General features: G+C 52.4%; 5 protein-coding genes across 5 annotated transcripts; 2 read left to right on the forward strand and 3 right to left on the reverse strand.

The window, feature by feature from the left end:
• Nucleotides 1-2,504: 2,504 nt before the first annotated feature.
• Nucleotides 2,505-3,635, reverse strand: K441DRAFT_682097 (uncharacterized protein; the record flags this gene model as incomplete). Its single annotated transcript, XM_067651541.1, has 1 exon — nt 2,505-3,635. One exon carries the CDS (start codon nt 3,633-3,635, stop codon nt 2,505-2,507), a length of 1,131 nt encoding a protein of 376 aa, XP_067497568.1.
• Nucleotides 3,636-7,156: 3,521 nt separating this feature from the next.
• Nucleotides 7,157-9,097, forward strand: K441DRAFT_682099 (uncharacterized protein; the record flags this gene model as incomplete). Its single annotated transcript, XM_067651542.1, has 1 exon — nt 7,157-9,097. The coding sequence occupies one exon, from the start codon at nt 7,157-7,159 to the stop codon at nt 9,095-9,097; it is 1,941 nt and encodes a 646-aa protein (XP_067497569.1).
• Nucleotides 9,098-9,816: 719 nt separating this feature from the next.
• Nucleotides 9,817-11,581, forward strand: K441DRAFT_690775 (uncharacterized protein; the record flags this gene model as incomplete). Its single annotated transcript, XM_067652416.1, has 5 exons — nt 9,817-9,846; nt 10,383-10,501; nt 10,682-11,309; nt 11,407-11,420; nt 11,452-11,581. 5 exons carry the CDS (start codon nt 9,817-9,819, stop codon nt 11,579-11,581), a joined length of 921 nt encoding a protein of 306 aa, XP_067497570.1.
• Nucleotides 11,582-11,912: 331 nt separating this feature from the next.
• K441DRAFT_502093 (uncharacterized protein) lies at nt 11,913-12,413 on the reverse strand (the record flags this gene model as incomplete). The annotated part of the gene is made up of 3 exons (XM_067642019.1): nt 11,913-11,952; nt 12,064-12,248; nt 12,318-12,413. Coding segments are annotated over 3 exons (321 nt in total), but the record flags the coding sequence as incomplete, so codon positions are not given.
• A 666-nt stretch (nt 12,414-13,079) lies between these two features.
• On the reverse strand, nt 13,080-13,980 carry K441DRAFT_621823 (DUF1772-domain-containing protein; the record flags this gene model as incomplete). Its single annotated transcript, XM_067645980.1, has 3 exons — nt 13,080-13,570; nt 13,694-13,855; nt 13,908-13,980. 3 exons carry the CDS (start codon nt 13,978-13,980, stop codon nt 13,278-13,280), a joined length of 528 nt encoding a protein of 175 aa, XP_067497572.1. The 3' UTR covers nt 13,080-13,277.
• Nucleotides 13,981-15,010: the final 1,030 nt, after the last annotated feature.

The raw sequence follows: 15,010 nt of genomic DNA on the forward strand, positions 1-15,010 counted from the left end.
TCGTCGGCTGAGGCGTCCTCTATGAGCAGATTCTGCGTGAAGATGCAACCATCGGTGTCGTCTTGGACGTCGCAGGTGTTGCCGGCTCCGGTGTTGTCGTCGAGGTTGCCAGGTGCGAAGGTACCAGATTTGAGAGCGTCTTGAGGATCATCGCTAACGGAGGCGATTTATTTGGCCAATTCAAGGACAATGGCCTTGTTGGTGGCGACGGATCCAGAGGAGGCCGGGTCCTGATGTTGCTGGATAGCGACAATCTCGGGATTGACGGCCTTGATGGAGGCGCAGGCCACGCTGGCTAGGCCAACTTTGCTGGTGTTGCGCTCCAAAGCGCGGTAGATGAGAGCTGCAGTCATGCCTGCCACGTCACCAGCCGCTTCGTGTTGGTGAGGGCTTGATCGGCTGTTGTTTGTTGTAAGCAATCTGTGGAGAAAGTATCCCGTTAGTCTACAAGCTATATAAACGAGCATTGCTACAGGAAGAACTTACCAGTGTCGGTGATATCACCCTGGCCTTGCGAGGCAGCGGCGTTACCCAAAAGCCAAAGACAGCATCTACAATGTTGTCTGGGTTGTTTGTTTTCAGATTCGTGTTCACCGTTGCGATGAACTGGCTGTGAGAGTGCTCCTGAGCACCTCTCGCTTGATGAGGCCTTCCAAAGGCGTCGACGGCCTAGCGTAGGCTGCGCTCAGCAACAAAGGGAGCGAGAGAAGGATTTACTGCTTCATTCTCGTTGACGTGATTCAATCAATTCCAAAGAGGATTCGTAATGGCTCAAGGAAGTGTAGAGAAGAGAAGAAAAAGTATACACTAAAAAGTAAGGACCGACCGTAATCGATTCTCCAGGAACGACGAAGCGAAGAGAATGTGGAAGTTGAGAAAGAAGGACGGCAGGACTTAACGAAAGACTCTTTAAAACTCAGAACCAAATATCTGGTGGGCTACCAAATGATGGGGAGGGCTTGGCATGCCTTCATTATTTACAGCATCGTCCTCTGCGCTCCGAATGTCGTGGCTGGCCCGGGAGCTCGTTTGAAGGAGCTCAGGCCGGTCGCACGAGAGAGCCTCCTGAATAGTCTACCACCAGTGATCGCCGTCGGCGGCTCTATTGAAATGCGTTTCGCAGCGGGGGAGGTTCGGGTAGCGAGACCTGAGGGGCCGAGGAGATTGGTGGAGGCGAGCCAAGACACCCACGGACGCTCACGGACGCCCTCGCCAACACTGCTAAACATTTGAAAACCAACAGACGCGTCGAGCCACGATGAACAGGGACATCACCGCAGCTCCGCGTACTCTCTTGCGGTATAGCGCTGCAGAGGACTGGCCACGACGCGCAGCCTACCCTAGCGATATCTAATGGCGTAATACGCCAGCGGTCGTAAGAACATTCCACCATAGAGAACCCCAGCTAATACGAAGAACGTAGTCTAGCAACATGTTGGATACCTCTTGAACTAGAAATACTACAATCAATCATTCATGACCACGTTGAAGAAGGGAGTTAATTGCCATGACAACCGCGTCCGAAATATGAGCACGATTCCTCGCCAGCTGCCTGCATAAGCATGAATTATGTCCGCCTGTCATTACAACTGCTCATTATCATGATGTCGTTTGAGAATGCGATTGACCACTATGCCTGAATGCCTTCAGCTCGTAATACCACTGGTAGCAGGTGGCTCTTGACAGATCTGCGGGGAGAAAGTTTGGAAAATGAATGTGCATCTCGATCAGATCATCACACTGGTCGCTGAAGAGTTGGTGTAAGCCTTGGGATTTGTCGTCAGGGCAGAGGTTGGACAAACCAAAGAGCTAGCCAGGCTTTCCGCGTTGAAGTAGGTAAAGTGATGACGACCCACTCTTAAAAAATATTTAGGAGGCCAATTGAAAAAGACAGACTAAAAAAGCTTCAACTATCCGGCCATTCAATTTTGATATTGAGGGTAAGCTAACTTCGTATTTGGTAGACCTGCATTAGTTCTACTAGATCTCTACCCAACAAGATCTGGTAGTGCATGATGCAGGAAGAGAGCCCAAAAGAACTCGTACATTAATCCACTCCTAGAGTCCGCCCCAGAAAAAGTATACACCGATCCAGCAGTGAAAAACAAGATTCTGCCCAACGCTATCGCCATGGCAAAGAGCAGGAAAACCAACGTGCATAACCTATAGAAGTGAGAGATGAGAAATCCGGACAGCCACCCCCACAACATGTAACAATATCTTGTTTGCGCGATTTAGGACACGAATGCAGAATGCAGTCCAGGCAAACTAACGGGAGATCAACACGGCTTCCGAGCCTCCTCTCACAATGCAGCCACGCCATGCCGCTGACCTAGAGCTTCGACAGCATACTCCGATCTCGCTCGCGCTTGGCACAGCCCGAGCTAGCCATCATGAACGGCTTCGGCATTTGAATATTCTTATTGTCCAGCTTCTTATCCACTTACGCCTCTTTGAAAGGATCCACCGTCTCCATACTCTTGGCCAGCCTTCCGACCAAACGGTCACTGCGCCGTAACAAGTAATCCCAAACTACTCGTATACAGCACCGCGGCGGCGCCGCGCGTCGTCCTGGAACCCTTCTTCACAGCATCTCCTCCCGTGCCCCGCCCATCCAGCCATATCCGCAGGCCCTTCATGCCGCCTCGCTCCCGAGCCACCGTCGCGCCCACCACGGCATCAACTCCAGGCACAGGCTCCTCCAGACATTGACCCGGCCGGCCTGCCATCGCGGGCTCCTTCACGCCATCGACCTCCCTCGCCGCAGGAGCTGCCACCACCTCCTCTTGCACCTCCTGCACCACCTCCCCTCGCACCCTCCCCAGCGCCCAATTCGCCCTGGCAATCGGCCCAAAGTAACTCGACACCCCCGGATCCTTGCACCGCCATCCCATGCTGCTCCCCTGCACCGCTCCTCCCTCGCCCCCTCCCCCCGCCGCGCGCTCTTCTCCAGACCGAAGTCTTCGGCCCCCGTCACGGCGCCGTCCCGCAGCGCACACTCCGGACAGCGGGCTTCCGGGGCAGTCAGCACTCAGCACGACATCGTGGCCCGCGGCCGCGCTGGCGGGAGCGCGGAAGCGTACGGGAACTGTGCCGCACGGCGGAGGAGCGGCTCGAGGGCTGTGGGGCAGAGGGTGATGCGGTCGCGGGTGTGGGCGCGGGCGAAGGTCGTGCGGTGGTTGCGGCACTTGTGGGCCTTTGGGCTCGGGGTCTGGGATCTGGGGGATCTGAGACCTGAGATCTGAGGGATCCGAGGGTGCTCGTGGGTGTTCGTGGGTGGTTGTGTGAGGAGCGCTGGGCGGGGAGACGATAGGTTGGTTGCGAGGGAGAAGGCGTGGTCGGTTCGGGTTGGTGGGGAGGGGGGTTTGGGTGGGGGGTTTGAGGGTGGTGGTATGGGGTGGGTATCTCGTCTTGGCGTGTTTAACGTAGTTTTGCGCGATATAGATGGTGTTTAGTTGTGTTGTATAAGCATAATTTCCGTACCTGGTAAGTGGCTGGTTGTTGTGGTTGTGCAGATCCTCGAAGGCAAGAGATTGAGGACATGTATAGAGCCACTCACCGTGAATTACTGCCCCGTGGAACCGCTGCACGAGGACAATAACTCGGGCATCGTGAAAGATGCCGCCTCTAGCCATCGTGGTGGGTCAGTAGGGTGGGGGAATTCCGAGACCTGATGACCGTGCGGTGCTGTAGATTTGATCAGATGAGAGAAAGACGTGAGGGAATTGATGAATCGCGGGCTGGAGGGCATATGACTAAGAAATTGAATGTTGTTTTATGCGGAGAGGGACTTGGTGACTGGGCTACAAGCTTTTCTATGTTTTAGTATAAGATCTTAGTATTAGGCTTATGACATGAATCGCGTTAGCGAGAGAATAGGTAGAGATTAACGTTGTATTTGCGACTTGTGAAAGTGAAGTATAGAGTCATATTTTTGGTTGCTATCGATGCAAGATAGACGTTGTGATCAGAATATAACCATCCACTTCAACGTTCAACTCTACCATCAAAAGAGAAAATGTGCCACCCAGAGCTCCTCCTCTAGCTGTAAGATGGTATGGGAGCATAGTCGGCATGAATCTAGCTAAGAAACTATTCAAATCCGTCAAACCCGTCTTTGTAGTTTGGTGTTCAAGATCGTGACTCGTGTTCTCTTGGTAGGATCGATTAATTCTTGTCCTCACCATAGGGTTATTTGAGCGTCTGTAAATGATCTGTCTGGCTATGGTCTTCCCTAAGTTGCATCATGAAAAGTCTACATTCATTAGTGAACTGTTTGCAAATGTCAGCGAAGAGCTTCTCACCACTATCGTTCGAATGCCTTTCGAGATAGAGAGTGAATTAACCTACACCTTTAGGGACACCACAAAAACAGAACGGTTGTCTGATTTATAAAATCTCACTTCCTGAAAGATTAAAAGCGTATCTTGCGCGTCGTCAGAGTTTTTATCTTGTTGAATGGTCTTCGGACTGTTGCCAGCGACCTATAGCTCGGACGTTCATCGCTTCTCGAGTGCTGAACATTCTCGGCACTCTAGTTCGATATTCGAGTCGAGTCGAGGACTGTGTCACAGAAGTTAGAAGGTATCTAAGTGTCTGCGTTGGCTCAGAATGAGTTGTCGGATAGCAATGACGATACTAACAAAGCCTTCCCATGCTGGAGAGCTGAGATTAAGGATTGCTTCGTTGACAACTATTCATCTTAGGAACAGGGTTGCAGGTTGAAATTGGTGGAAAGACGATATGGCAAGGAGGGCATGGCGATGTGGAAGAGACATCTTGCTGCGAGTCTACGGAAATGAGCAGGTACGAATAATGGGCGCTCAGCTGACTGACATGGACGGCACGGGTGTTCGCTGTGGAGCCATCGCCGGTTACACAGAACACATCCCAAAGATAAATCTGCATAAGCCATGCTTAGGAATGAAGAGACTTTATCCACCCTGTTCGAAGCGCGGGGCACAATGCTATCCAACCTGACTCTAAGCTCTACGCACTGAAGATTGAAGGTATTATCAGCCAACCGGTTTCCCTTTTGGACATCACGTCTGAGGATTACAAGAGTCAATGAGCTCCCAGTCAGTTGAAATCAATGCAGAAGCCAACGTCATCCAGGTTTCCGTCTCCAACGGCAGTTCCAAGCGTTGTGAACGCTAAGACGGTCTTGATAGTGTCGGGCCGTCTAACAGCTCAGCGGGCCCGAACGAGGCCCGTGGTGAGACCGGGTATAAAAGAAATCAATGTTTCTCGTGAAGAAGCAAGACAGCGAATCAGGACGTGTCTCTTTTTGGAGGCATCTGTTCATTGGTGGTAAAGGATGACGATTTTTGCGGGATGATGGCGAGCAGGGTCAGGAAATTGCTCGTTGATAGATCGACCATCAATGACATGGAGGCTGGCTGCAGCGTAAGCAAGTGATGGCAGAGGCCTCGAAGCACGTCGGTCGGCAGGATAGGCAGGACAGTGGTGAAGCTGGAGAAGAGCATTGACGTGATCCACAGCTATCAAAATGGTTGCAGTTGGGATAGAGCGAATCGAGAGGCTAAAGGTGTCTCAACCCACGCCTGTCGCGAGTTCGTTCATTCAGTCGAGCCAAACTGGGACTCTCAGCGCTGGGCCAAGTGCCGATACGTCTGTTACTTATGCACCCGCGAGACGAGGCGTGTTTCTGGGCCCATGGGATACATGCGGCGAGCTGGCTCCAAGTGGGGAAAAGCGCGCAGGGCCACGGAAACGGACAGCGGGTGTCCAGTTGAGCAGCAGCTGGGGGGGACAGGACCACGACCGTTGGCACTTTTCCGATGCATGCGAGGGCAAGGGTGTCTGCTGAGAACGAGCGAGCGTAGCGCGACATTGACAAGTGTTCCCGCATGCGCAGGGGCTGAGTTCGGCCTGAGCACACACAATTCGTGGGTTTGGGAGGGTCACGGCAGGGTCGCGGCAGGGCCAGTGGTGATAGTTAGTGACGGGGCCGAGGGTACGAAGGCACACCGCAGCCCGACGCGAAAGGCACGCGTCCCAGTCGCGTCGAGTGCTTGGGGGGGCTTGCGGATGGGGCAGATGTCGGCGCAGCGCCCCTCTTTCCCCTCACGGGGGCTCGCAGGCTAATTGGGCATCTGGGGAAAGTGTTTGGAAAGTCGTCTGGGTCCAGCCTATCCCACTCGCTGAATATTGCGCGCTCTTGTGCTGGAAAAAAAACCCCGTGGCCCAGCGCCGAGTCCGCACATCGTCTGCCTTGGCTGCCCAGTTAGCGCCGTTTTGGCCATCACCCGCCCACGGCGCCTGCACCTCCCGCGCCGACTTTCATCTTCTACTTCAACCCTCCCCACGACTTCGCCCAGGCTACTTCCGCTTCTCTGTAGCCATGCCCTGAATAATACCAGCGACGTTGTCACGACTCCTCACCTCTTTGCTTCGGTACACCCTGCCCATTCCCCCGGCATTCCCCCATCTTCGCCATCTTCGCCATCACCACCCTCTTCACTCTCCCCGTCACGTCGCCTGCCCCATGGACTCGTGCTTCGACTGACCTGCGAGTACTCGCTTCTCAGCCGCTTTGCCGCTTCACCCAACTTTTCCCAACCACCGCAATTTCGACTCCCCCAGTTTACTCCCTTCCGGCATGACCCTTTTGGGCGCCTGCAATAGCTTTAGCGGACCTTCCCCGACTTTTGGTTGACCCATTTTGAATGCGCAAGCTTGGCAGCTCTGCGCTTCACGACCTTCGTTTGAGATTCTTTTGCTTCCTTGGACATCTTCTACAGTCCCCATCCGCAACCCCAGCCCTTGAATTGAGTGTCCTGCGACACTCCCTCACAAACACACCTTAATCGAATTTCCTTTGTTGTTCGTGCGACCGTTCGTGCGACCGTCCGCACGTCGCGTTTGCCGTGCAGAGCAGAGAACACCCGCTGTTTGGACCCGACACGCAGGACGCAACCATTACCCTAGCCTTTGGCTGAAATTAAATCTGCAGGCCAGCTTGTTCCTTCTCGACAAATGCGCTGAAAGCCTTATTGCGCTCGATTTTTCCCACGTCTCCTTGCAGGAGTCTTCGTTTTGGGTTTGGGTTGCTGTTCTCTTGCGCCCAAGGTGTTGGATACAATTGCGCAAATACTGTTCCTTGCTGCTAGAGCATCTTCCAGCCGATACCAGAATGATGCCGCCTATTCGACCCCACCTCTCCATTACACTCCCGCGAAACTTCACTTTTCACTACACCGATGGTCAGCCACCAAGGACACCAGAACCAGAAGAGCGCGCCGAGATCCTACAGCCTCCGGAGCCTCCTCGACAAATATATCGTGTGCGGCGGCGTCGCGCTGGCATTCCGACCTATGATATACCCTCGATCCGCCAACAGCCTTCCCAGGACGACCCCATACCCACCATTGAAGCACCAGAGATCTCTACAGATGAATCCATAGCTTTGCCGGAACCGACTCCTTCACCGGTAGAGGGCTTTCTTGCGCCTACTCCATCTTTTGCTCGGCTTATGTCTCCCCCAAAAACACCCGTCGCGCAAATCTCGACCAGGATTGAAGACACCTGCGGAGCTGCTCAGGACTGGGAAGATATGGACAATGCTAGCCGAGGCGAGAGCATCAGCCGGCCATCGTCCGCTTGTTCAGGAATATCCGACTCTTCTACTTCCTCTCAAGGAAGCCTAGAGTCATTCCCCTCCTATGGTGGAAGTTGCACAAGCCCCGAGAGCGATGCCGCAGATCCTTTTATCTATCCTCCATCGGGCATGAAATACCGCGTCGATTCCTCGCCACTCCAAGCTTACCAGCAACATCACAGTAAGAGGATCAACTTGCGCAAGGAAACCATCTGGACTGAGGACATGGATAACCACCTGTGGATGGCCTATATGAGATATCTGCAGGATCCCACTGTAACACCTTTCAAGATGCTTCCTGGTACTGCACCACCTCTAGGAGTGTGTCATCGTGTGGTCCGGGATGCGAAGAAGACTTGGAAAGGCCCGCGGGTTGCTAGTACGTCCTGCAACAGCAGTCAATTCCCTCAGCACATCTTCCGAGCAGGGTCCCCAGACACCATCAAGCCCGCAAAGAGTGGGAGCAGCACACCTATAGCGAACGACGCGCGTAAACCATACCCGAAATGGCCGCGTTCCGAATCTGCTACCCGACGAAGACTTCGACAGCTGTGCAAGCGGAAGCCATCATTGTCTGCGCACTATCAACGTCTTCTTCATTGCAGATCTCCATCCCCTTTCCCATCCTCTCCTCGATCAAGCGTGGAACCTCAACCTGCAAGCCTTTCCTCTCCGTTCTCCGAACATCTCGCCACCTTCTCAACTCGTGATATGAATATTTCGCTTTCAACCAGTACGGCATCTACAATGCAATACGGCAATCCTCTCTCTCAACTGACGAGCGACAATACTCCGCGGGCTCGAAACGATGAGTGGTTTGGCCAGCCTTTAGGAAGGTCTTCGGCTCATCAGAAGAGTCAATCACTCCACGTTGGTCTTGGGATTGGTAGCATGCTTGGTTCTCCATTCAATTCTGTGCCTGAAATGCCCCGTATGGGCACTAGGCCTTCATCACGGGCCGGTAACGTGCCTTCACTGGCACCGAGATTGGATCCGCCGTTAGAGCTTCACTCGCCTATGCCACTTCCCCGCTCGTTTAAGCGACGCGCCCAACACCATCTTGAAGACGAAGGTAGCTCGCATGGATCCGGGATGCGCCAGAATCTTCTTCAGGAGCTCTTTGGTGCGCCTGCTGAGAGCAGCCATCGTCGGGTTCGCAGTCGTGGTTTCAGTTTGGGAGATATGGGTGAAGGCGCTCGTCGTCTTTCGTCTCTTTTCACGCCTCCGGCTGTGTTCGACCAGATGGGCAGTCCAGAGATGGATACCACTACGCTTCAATCTGAGACAAACACGCTGCATCCGCCTGCGCAATCAACCATCCGACTGGGGTCTCCCTTCGGTGGGCGCTCCACCAATGTACATTTTAGCAACACATTCCCAAGAAACTTCACTCCTCATGGATTCGAGGCTGCCGCTTCTTTCGAAGATCGGCTTGGGGAGATGCCGACCGATTCCCTGTCTAAAGATCGAATGTAGACTCAGCTAATTCTGCCCCAATCGTCTCACTGCTCTCTTCCGTGCTGTAGGTGCACATGTGCAGCATTCGATTGCATTCTCGGCGTTGTAATTGCATCGGCCACCAGCGAGCATTTACTGCAGCATCTTGCATGTTCTCAACTTTTCAACACAAAATCTTGGATTTGGCCTTTGGCCCTTATTTGCTCAAAAGCGCTGGTCTCTGTGGATGTCACACCTCCAATTTCATACATTTACATCTTCTCATGTTTTACATCCCTTCTCAACATGCTTCTAAATTTCTTTCTGTATTGCATTTCTTGTTCCGAGGGAGGCTTTATTACATATTTTGACGGATTTACGACAGCGATGGATGATGTTTTTCATGTCCTCTTTCACTCTTCTTTTAATGCAGGAGTGAGGGAGAGAGGATAATGGATTGGCGGCGAACAGGCAAGACGGTGTTTGGCAAAGGCATTTTATGGGTCGGGCGGACATTACCATTTTTCTTTTAATGTCGCCAGACCTTTTCAGGTGCGCTCGTCTTTGGTCTGCTTGTCGAGGTGGCTAAATAAGGAACATATAGCCTTCACATTTTGTCCCTCAAGCTTTCGGCGTCTGGCATTTGGTGGCCTCGTTTTTTTCTTCTTCGACGACACAGTTCTCTTGTACTTTTCCTTTCTCTTCATTACGATGGAACGTGCATTACGACGATTGGATGGTTAGCAGTTTTGGTTGTCATGTCTTGCACGCTCGGATATACTACTCCAGTTGGTAAACTTCTTCTGCTTAATGGCGTTGACGATCCACTGCACCACTGTATCTAGAGACTAGTTTCTCCTCCAGCCGACCCAAGGTCGTGGCTGGCTTATGAATTACTTTCTATGCTCTTGGAATCTGAAATGTGCGATACTTGCATTGCACGTTCGTTGGACGTTGGAAAAAGGTTAACCCTGCGCGTTATGCTCACGAGAAGAGACAGGAAGACCCTTGCGGTTGGAGGGGTAGCTAATTCTAGGATCGCATCGAGTCAACTTTTTACATCTCTCAAACCCCCACTTAGATATACGACATGAATTCTAGGATCGCATCGAGTCAACTTTTTACATCTCTCAAACCCCCACTTAGATATACGACATGAATTCTAGGATCGCATCGAGTCAACTTTTTACATCTCTCAAACCCCCACTTAGATATACGACATGCGCCCTATCAACACCAGAGCTCTCGAGTACATGTAAGCCCGTCAACCTCTCCAATCCCCTCAATCCCCCTCAATTCCTCGCTCATAGCTGACAATCGCAAGGAGAATGTCCTCATCATCGGCAGCGGCGCAGTCGGCGCCATCGCAGCGCTCAACCTCGAAGTTGGCGGGCTCGCAACCATAACAGTCGTACAGCGTTCGAACTTCGCCGCCGTCAACTCGTCCAGCTACAGCATCACCTCATGCGACCACGGCGTGCTGAAAGGCTAGAAGCCAAGCCACGGTTCGCGCCCGCTCCTCCCTACCCAGCACCACCCCTCCCTCCATCCCTCTCTCCCAGCCCACCCACCATCTGACCACCCACCCCAGTCCGCGCCTCCATCCCAACGTCGCGACTGAAGCCCTCCCACCCTACGACGACACCGTGCTCACCACCAAAAACACACCCAACATCCCGCCATACCTCCCCTCCCTCCTCCCCCCCGCCCTCACCCCTCCCACACCACGCTCCTCCTCCCCCAAAACGGCCTCAACATCGACCGCCCCTTCCGCGCCGCCTTCCTCTTCACCCCGCCGCCCAGCAGCGTCTCGCTCACCGGCTCCGCCAAGCCCGCCCCGGGCACCATCGTCCAGGACGACGCGGACAGGCTGCCGATCGGCGCGTTCCGCAACCCCGCCCTCCCGGCCTCGCGCGAAGACGCGGTCGCGCGGGAGTTCGTGGCGCTGTGCGCTGCTGGCGGGAAGACGGTGCGCGCGTTCTCGCGCGACGTGGCGGCGGGGAGGTGGAGGAGGCTGGTGTGCAGTGCGTGTCTGGGCCCGATCTGTGCGGTGACGGGGCTGGATACGGGCGGGGTGCGGTTGGCGGCGGGGTGTGTGGAGGGGCTGGTGCGGCTGGCGATGGAGGAGATTGTTGCGGTTGCGGGGAGGAAGAAGGGCGTCTGGCTGGGGGAGGGGGTTGTGGAGAGGACGATTGGGGTTGATCCGTTGGAGATTTATTTGTGTCCGGGTATGCTTGCGGATGTGCGGAAGGTGGGTTGGCCTCTTTTTTCTTTGGGGCTGGCCGGGATTGCTGTTGGTTGAGTGGAGTTGGGTTGGGCTGGTTGAGAGTGTTGACGGGAGTGTATAGGGCAATTTCATCGAGTTTGAGAATCCGATTGGGAGCCATTGCGAGAGGACAAGACGCTGTGCCGATGCCAACGCTAGAGGTGCTGTATAACCTCTGTAAGGCTATACAATGGCGGACGAAGGAGGCGAAAGGAATAGTTTCGGTGCCGCCGAAACGAGATCCCGTGAAGCAGTAGCTCTTAACCCTATCAGGATTCTGAATCTGGATGCGCCATTGGCAGCCAGAATTCCGCGCGCAAAATATCATGTACGAAAGGCGCAATTGCACCCGTCACGCTCAAGTTCTGTGGAGCAGAATTGCAAGCCCTCAACCCAGTCGCATTGAATGTGTTTTGGCGATACAATCGATCCCTGTGATCGAGAATCTAGGCTATCCGACCCTGAGCTCCCCGCACCACCTACACCACCGTATCTCGTTTCCTTTCATCGAGTGTGAAATGTATTTCCACCAATATGCACCACGTGAAACCATGCCGAGGACAAGCAAAAGGAGAGAAGAGAAAACGCTTAGAAGACCAATGCCGCACCCTTCGTCTTCTTGTCGCCACTATACAAAAAGTACCCATTAGCATAAACACCCTTAATTATTTTGGCCGAAGGGAAGTAAAGTGGTATTGGGAATTGGCATGTGGTGTGTAGGAGAAGAAGAGTGACGTACCCCAACTCAAAGTGCTTGCACCGCTTCAACGCTAGCTGTGCCTTTGTCTTGCACTGCGTGCACTCTAATCTCAGCACGACCTTCTTGGTTGTCTTGGCCCTCTTGTGGAAGACGGGCTTCGTTTGACCACCGTAACCGGATTGTTTGCGATCATAACGGCGCTTTCCCTGAGCGAACAGCGATGCCTGTGTGCCGGAGAAGAAGGTTGTGTCAGGGCGTTATTCATATGGCAGCGCTAAAGCGAAAGTATGTACCTTGCCGGCTTTGTACTGTGTAACCTTGTGCTGGGTGTGCTTCTTGCAGTCCTTGCCCTTGCAGTACGTCCGCCTTGTCTTAGGAACGTTGACCTGAGAACCAAAAATTGTCAGCCATGTATTCGTCTGCTTTTCGTGTTTGAGCCCAAGTCTAATCCTCTCCTTAACTCGCTTGTTTCGATCGTGTCGCGGCTGGAAACTATATTTGTAACTATCGACGTCAAAGGTTTTGGGGGTTGAGATGTTGCAAAGTTGGAAATACGCCTGATATCCAGATCGATATGAAGTGTGGATCATTGCGAGTATCAGGTTGTGGTGTGCGTCTGGATCTTGGTGGCCCTTTATCCAACCCATTTTGATCCCAGAAAGGCCCAGCAAACGCTCCGGCGAGTAGTCCTCCATCATATGTATCCTCTCTTGAGACCTTCTCATTGTCCGTATTTTCAATTTACGCGATAGTCGATCTCGCGTCGTCTCTCAAGTTGTGTACCGCGAAGTCGTAACGTTATCCCGAGTCCCCAGATATTCAACCAACCTCCTGATCTCTCAAATAAAGAAATTGGATGTAACTCACCATCTTGACAGGTTACTGCAGTGTTAGTTTCGTTGGACGAGGTCGGGTTTTGTCGTCGATGACTGACGTTCAGGTTGGCGTTGTCCCAAATTCGTTTGTGGGCTTCTCGGCTGTGGCACGTGATCTTGAAATCATTCACCAGGGCTTGGATTGATTATGCGATGCCTTAAGAAAATCAGATGGTGTATGTTCGGAAACCAGAATCATGCTAATTATTTTCAAGATTATAAATCATACTCGATCACAGTATCTATCTAGAAGTTGCGACTAATTAAACAGCTAGAAGAATCGCAAATCCGTCTCCGCATAGCTCCCGAAATATGACAAGCTTACTCGTCTTCGTCTTCCAACTTACCCAATCTAATACCTGAAAACTTCTTTAATCTTTACAATCTCACCACAGCCATAGCGCCTAGCACCGCGCCCACTGCCGGCATCGCTGCTCTCGCTAAGTTGAGCCAGTACCACCTGCTCACCAGCTCCTGCACATAATTCGCCATGAAGGCCGTCTCCTCCATGCCTTCTTGGTCTAGCTCCGCTGCCTCGGCCAGCGCGAGCAATTTATTGTTGGTGGACCGCATGGCTAGTAGTGTCCATGGCACGATGCTGGGGACAAGGACGGCGGCGGTGGTGTAGAGCCCGAAACCATTAGATGGGAAAAGCGAGGGGTTTTTAGACGCTACTCGAAGGATGAGAAGTTAGCTCAACTGGCACTAACGCCGCGTATACAGAAGCTTCCATAGACTTCAGATCGGGAAGCCAGCCGTGTTTCTGCAGCCAAACAAAGCCCAAGAGTGAGCACCTTCAGTTGCGAGATAGCTGAACGCCGCGCCGCCTATAAACGCCAGCCATGGCGCGGTCGCTTTGCCGACATCAAATGCCGTTTGCCATTGGCGTGCTAGAAGCCCAGAAGGGGCGAGTTTGAGGGACGGAATTGTACCGATACTGTAGCCCGCGATGTATCCTTAGGATGGCTTTAGTCTATCATCGTACATGAAGTCAAGAACTTTACGCACCCGAAAGGGCTGCGGAGGTCGTCAGGCCTACTATTTGGGCTATGGGGATGTATGAGGGGAGCTGCCCTGCCATAATGAAGGTGTATAAAGATTGTTGTGGTAATGATTTGGAAACATAGCAGGCTTTTGAACGCGTGCTCGGTTTTATGGTGGACGGCAGCTTGAGGTGGCACGGTGGTCGGCATCGGCGATTGCGTAAAGTTCCGTTCAGCATGCCGAGCTACTACCACTAGGCTCTATATAGGTATGCTAAAAGGGTCTAACAAGGATTTCATGAATAAAAAACAAGTCAAGTGATATTTTGACCGACATAGGGCCTTTGAGGATTTTGAGTGGCCTAAAACACTTTATCCGCGCATTATTCTAGCAAAAATTTAGTCTCCTCCTGTTTGACAACCGTCATCATAACCCAATGCATACTACCTCTGCTAGGCAGAAGACAATGGGCAAAAGAAAAAAATGCGTTGCTCTGTGAAGGTTGAACAATAGTGAAAGATTTTTATTTAATTTATATTGTACATATTTTATACTAAAACCAACCAACGTCAGCCTCTCAAACTTTATTTTCTGACGATAAACTGTTCTCCAACCCTATTGAAACAACCAACTATGTCTAGGTGTTAATTGTAGAATATCAAGATCAGGGGCGAATATTTTGTTCATCGCATTCAGAACATTGAAGCCTTCTCACTGGTGCCTTCAATGAAGTTCTGGCCTAGTTGTTTTCTAACCGCAGTCAATACAAAATGCAAAAGAAAGACCTACAGTCTATCCTTTGTCTATCGGATGCAGGATCTCCGACCTGAATAGGAGGACCTTTCGCACCAAATTAACGCTAGAAATCAACCAGCCCCACGCCCGCACAATGTATGTGCGATGGCACGCGAAGGGTTATATCACCCCATTGGAACGGATAATTTTACGTTTCTGTATCACTTCTCAGAGACATGTGGGTGTAGTTAACGCGATCCGAGCGCCGGGTATTACGGACGCCTTGCAATCGTTCTCCGCCTAGTCACCACTTGTCCCCGAGGCAGACTCACGACGCCTGGCCAAGAGCTGCGGTAACCTAACTTCGAAACCAGTAATGGAATTACCTTTTG

The sequence above is a fragment of the Cenococcum geophilum genome (genome assembly GCF_001692895.1).
Source record: "Cenococcum geophilum 1.58 unplaced genomic scaffold K441scaffold_74, whole genome shotgun sequence".
NCBI classification, from domain to species: Eukaryota; Fungi; Ascomycota; class Dothideomycetes; order Gloniales; family Gloniaceae; genus Cenococcum; species Cenococcum geophilum.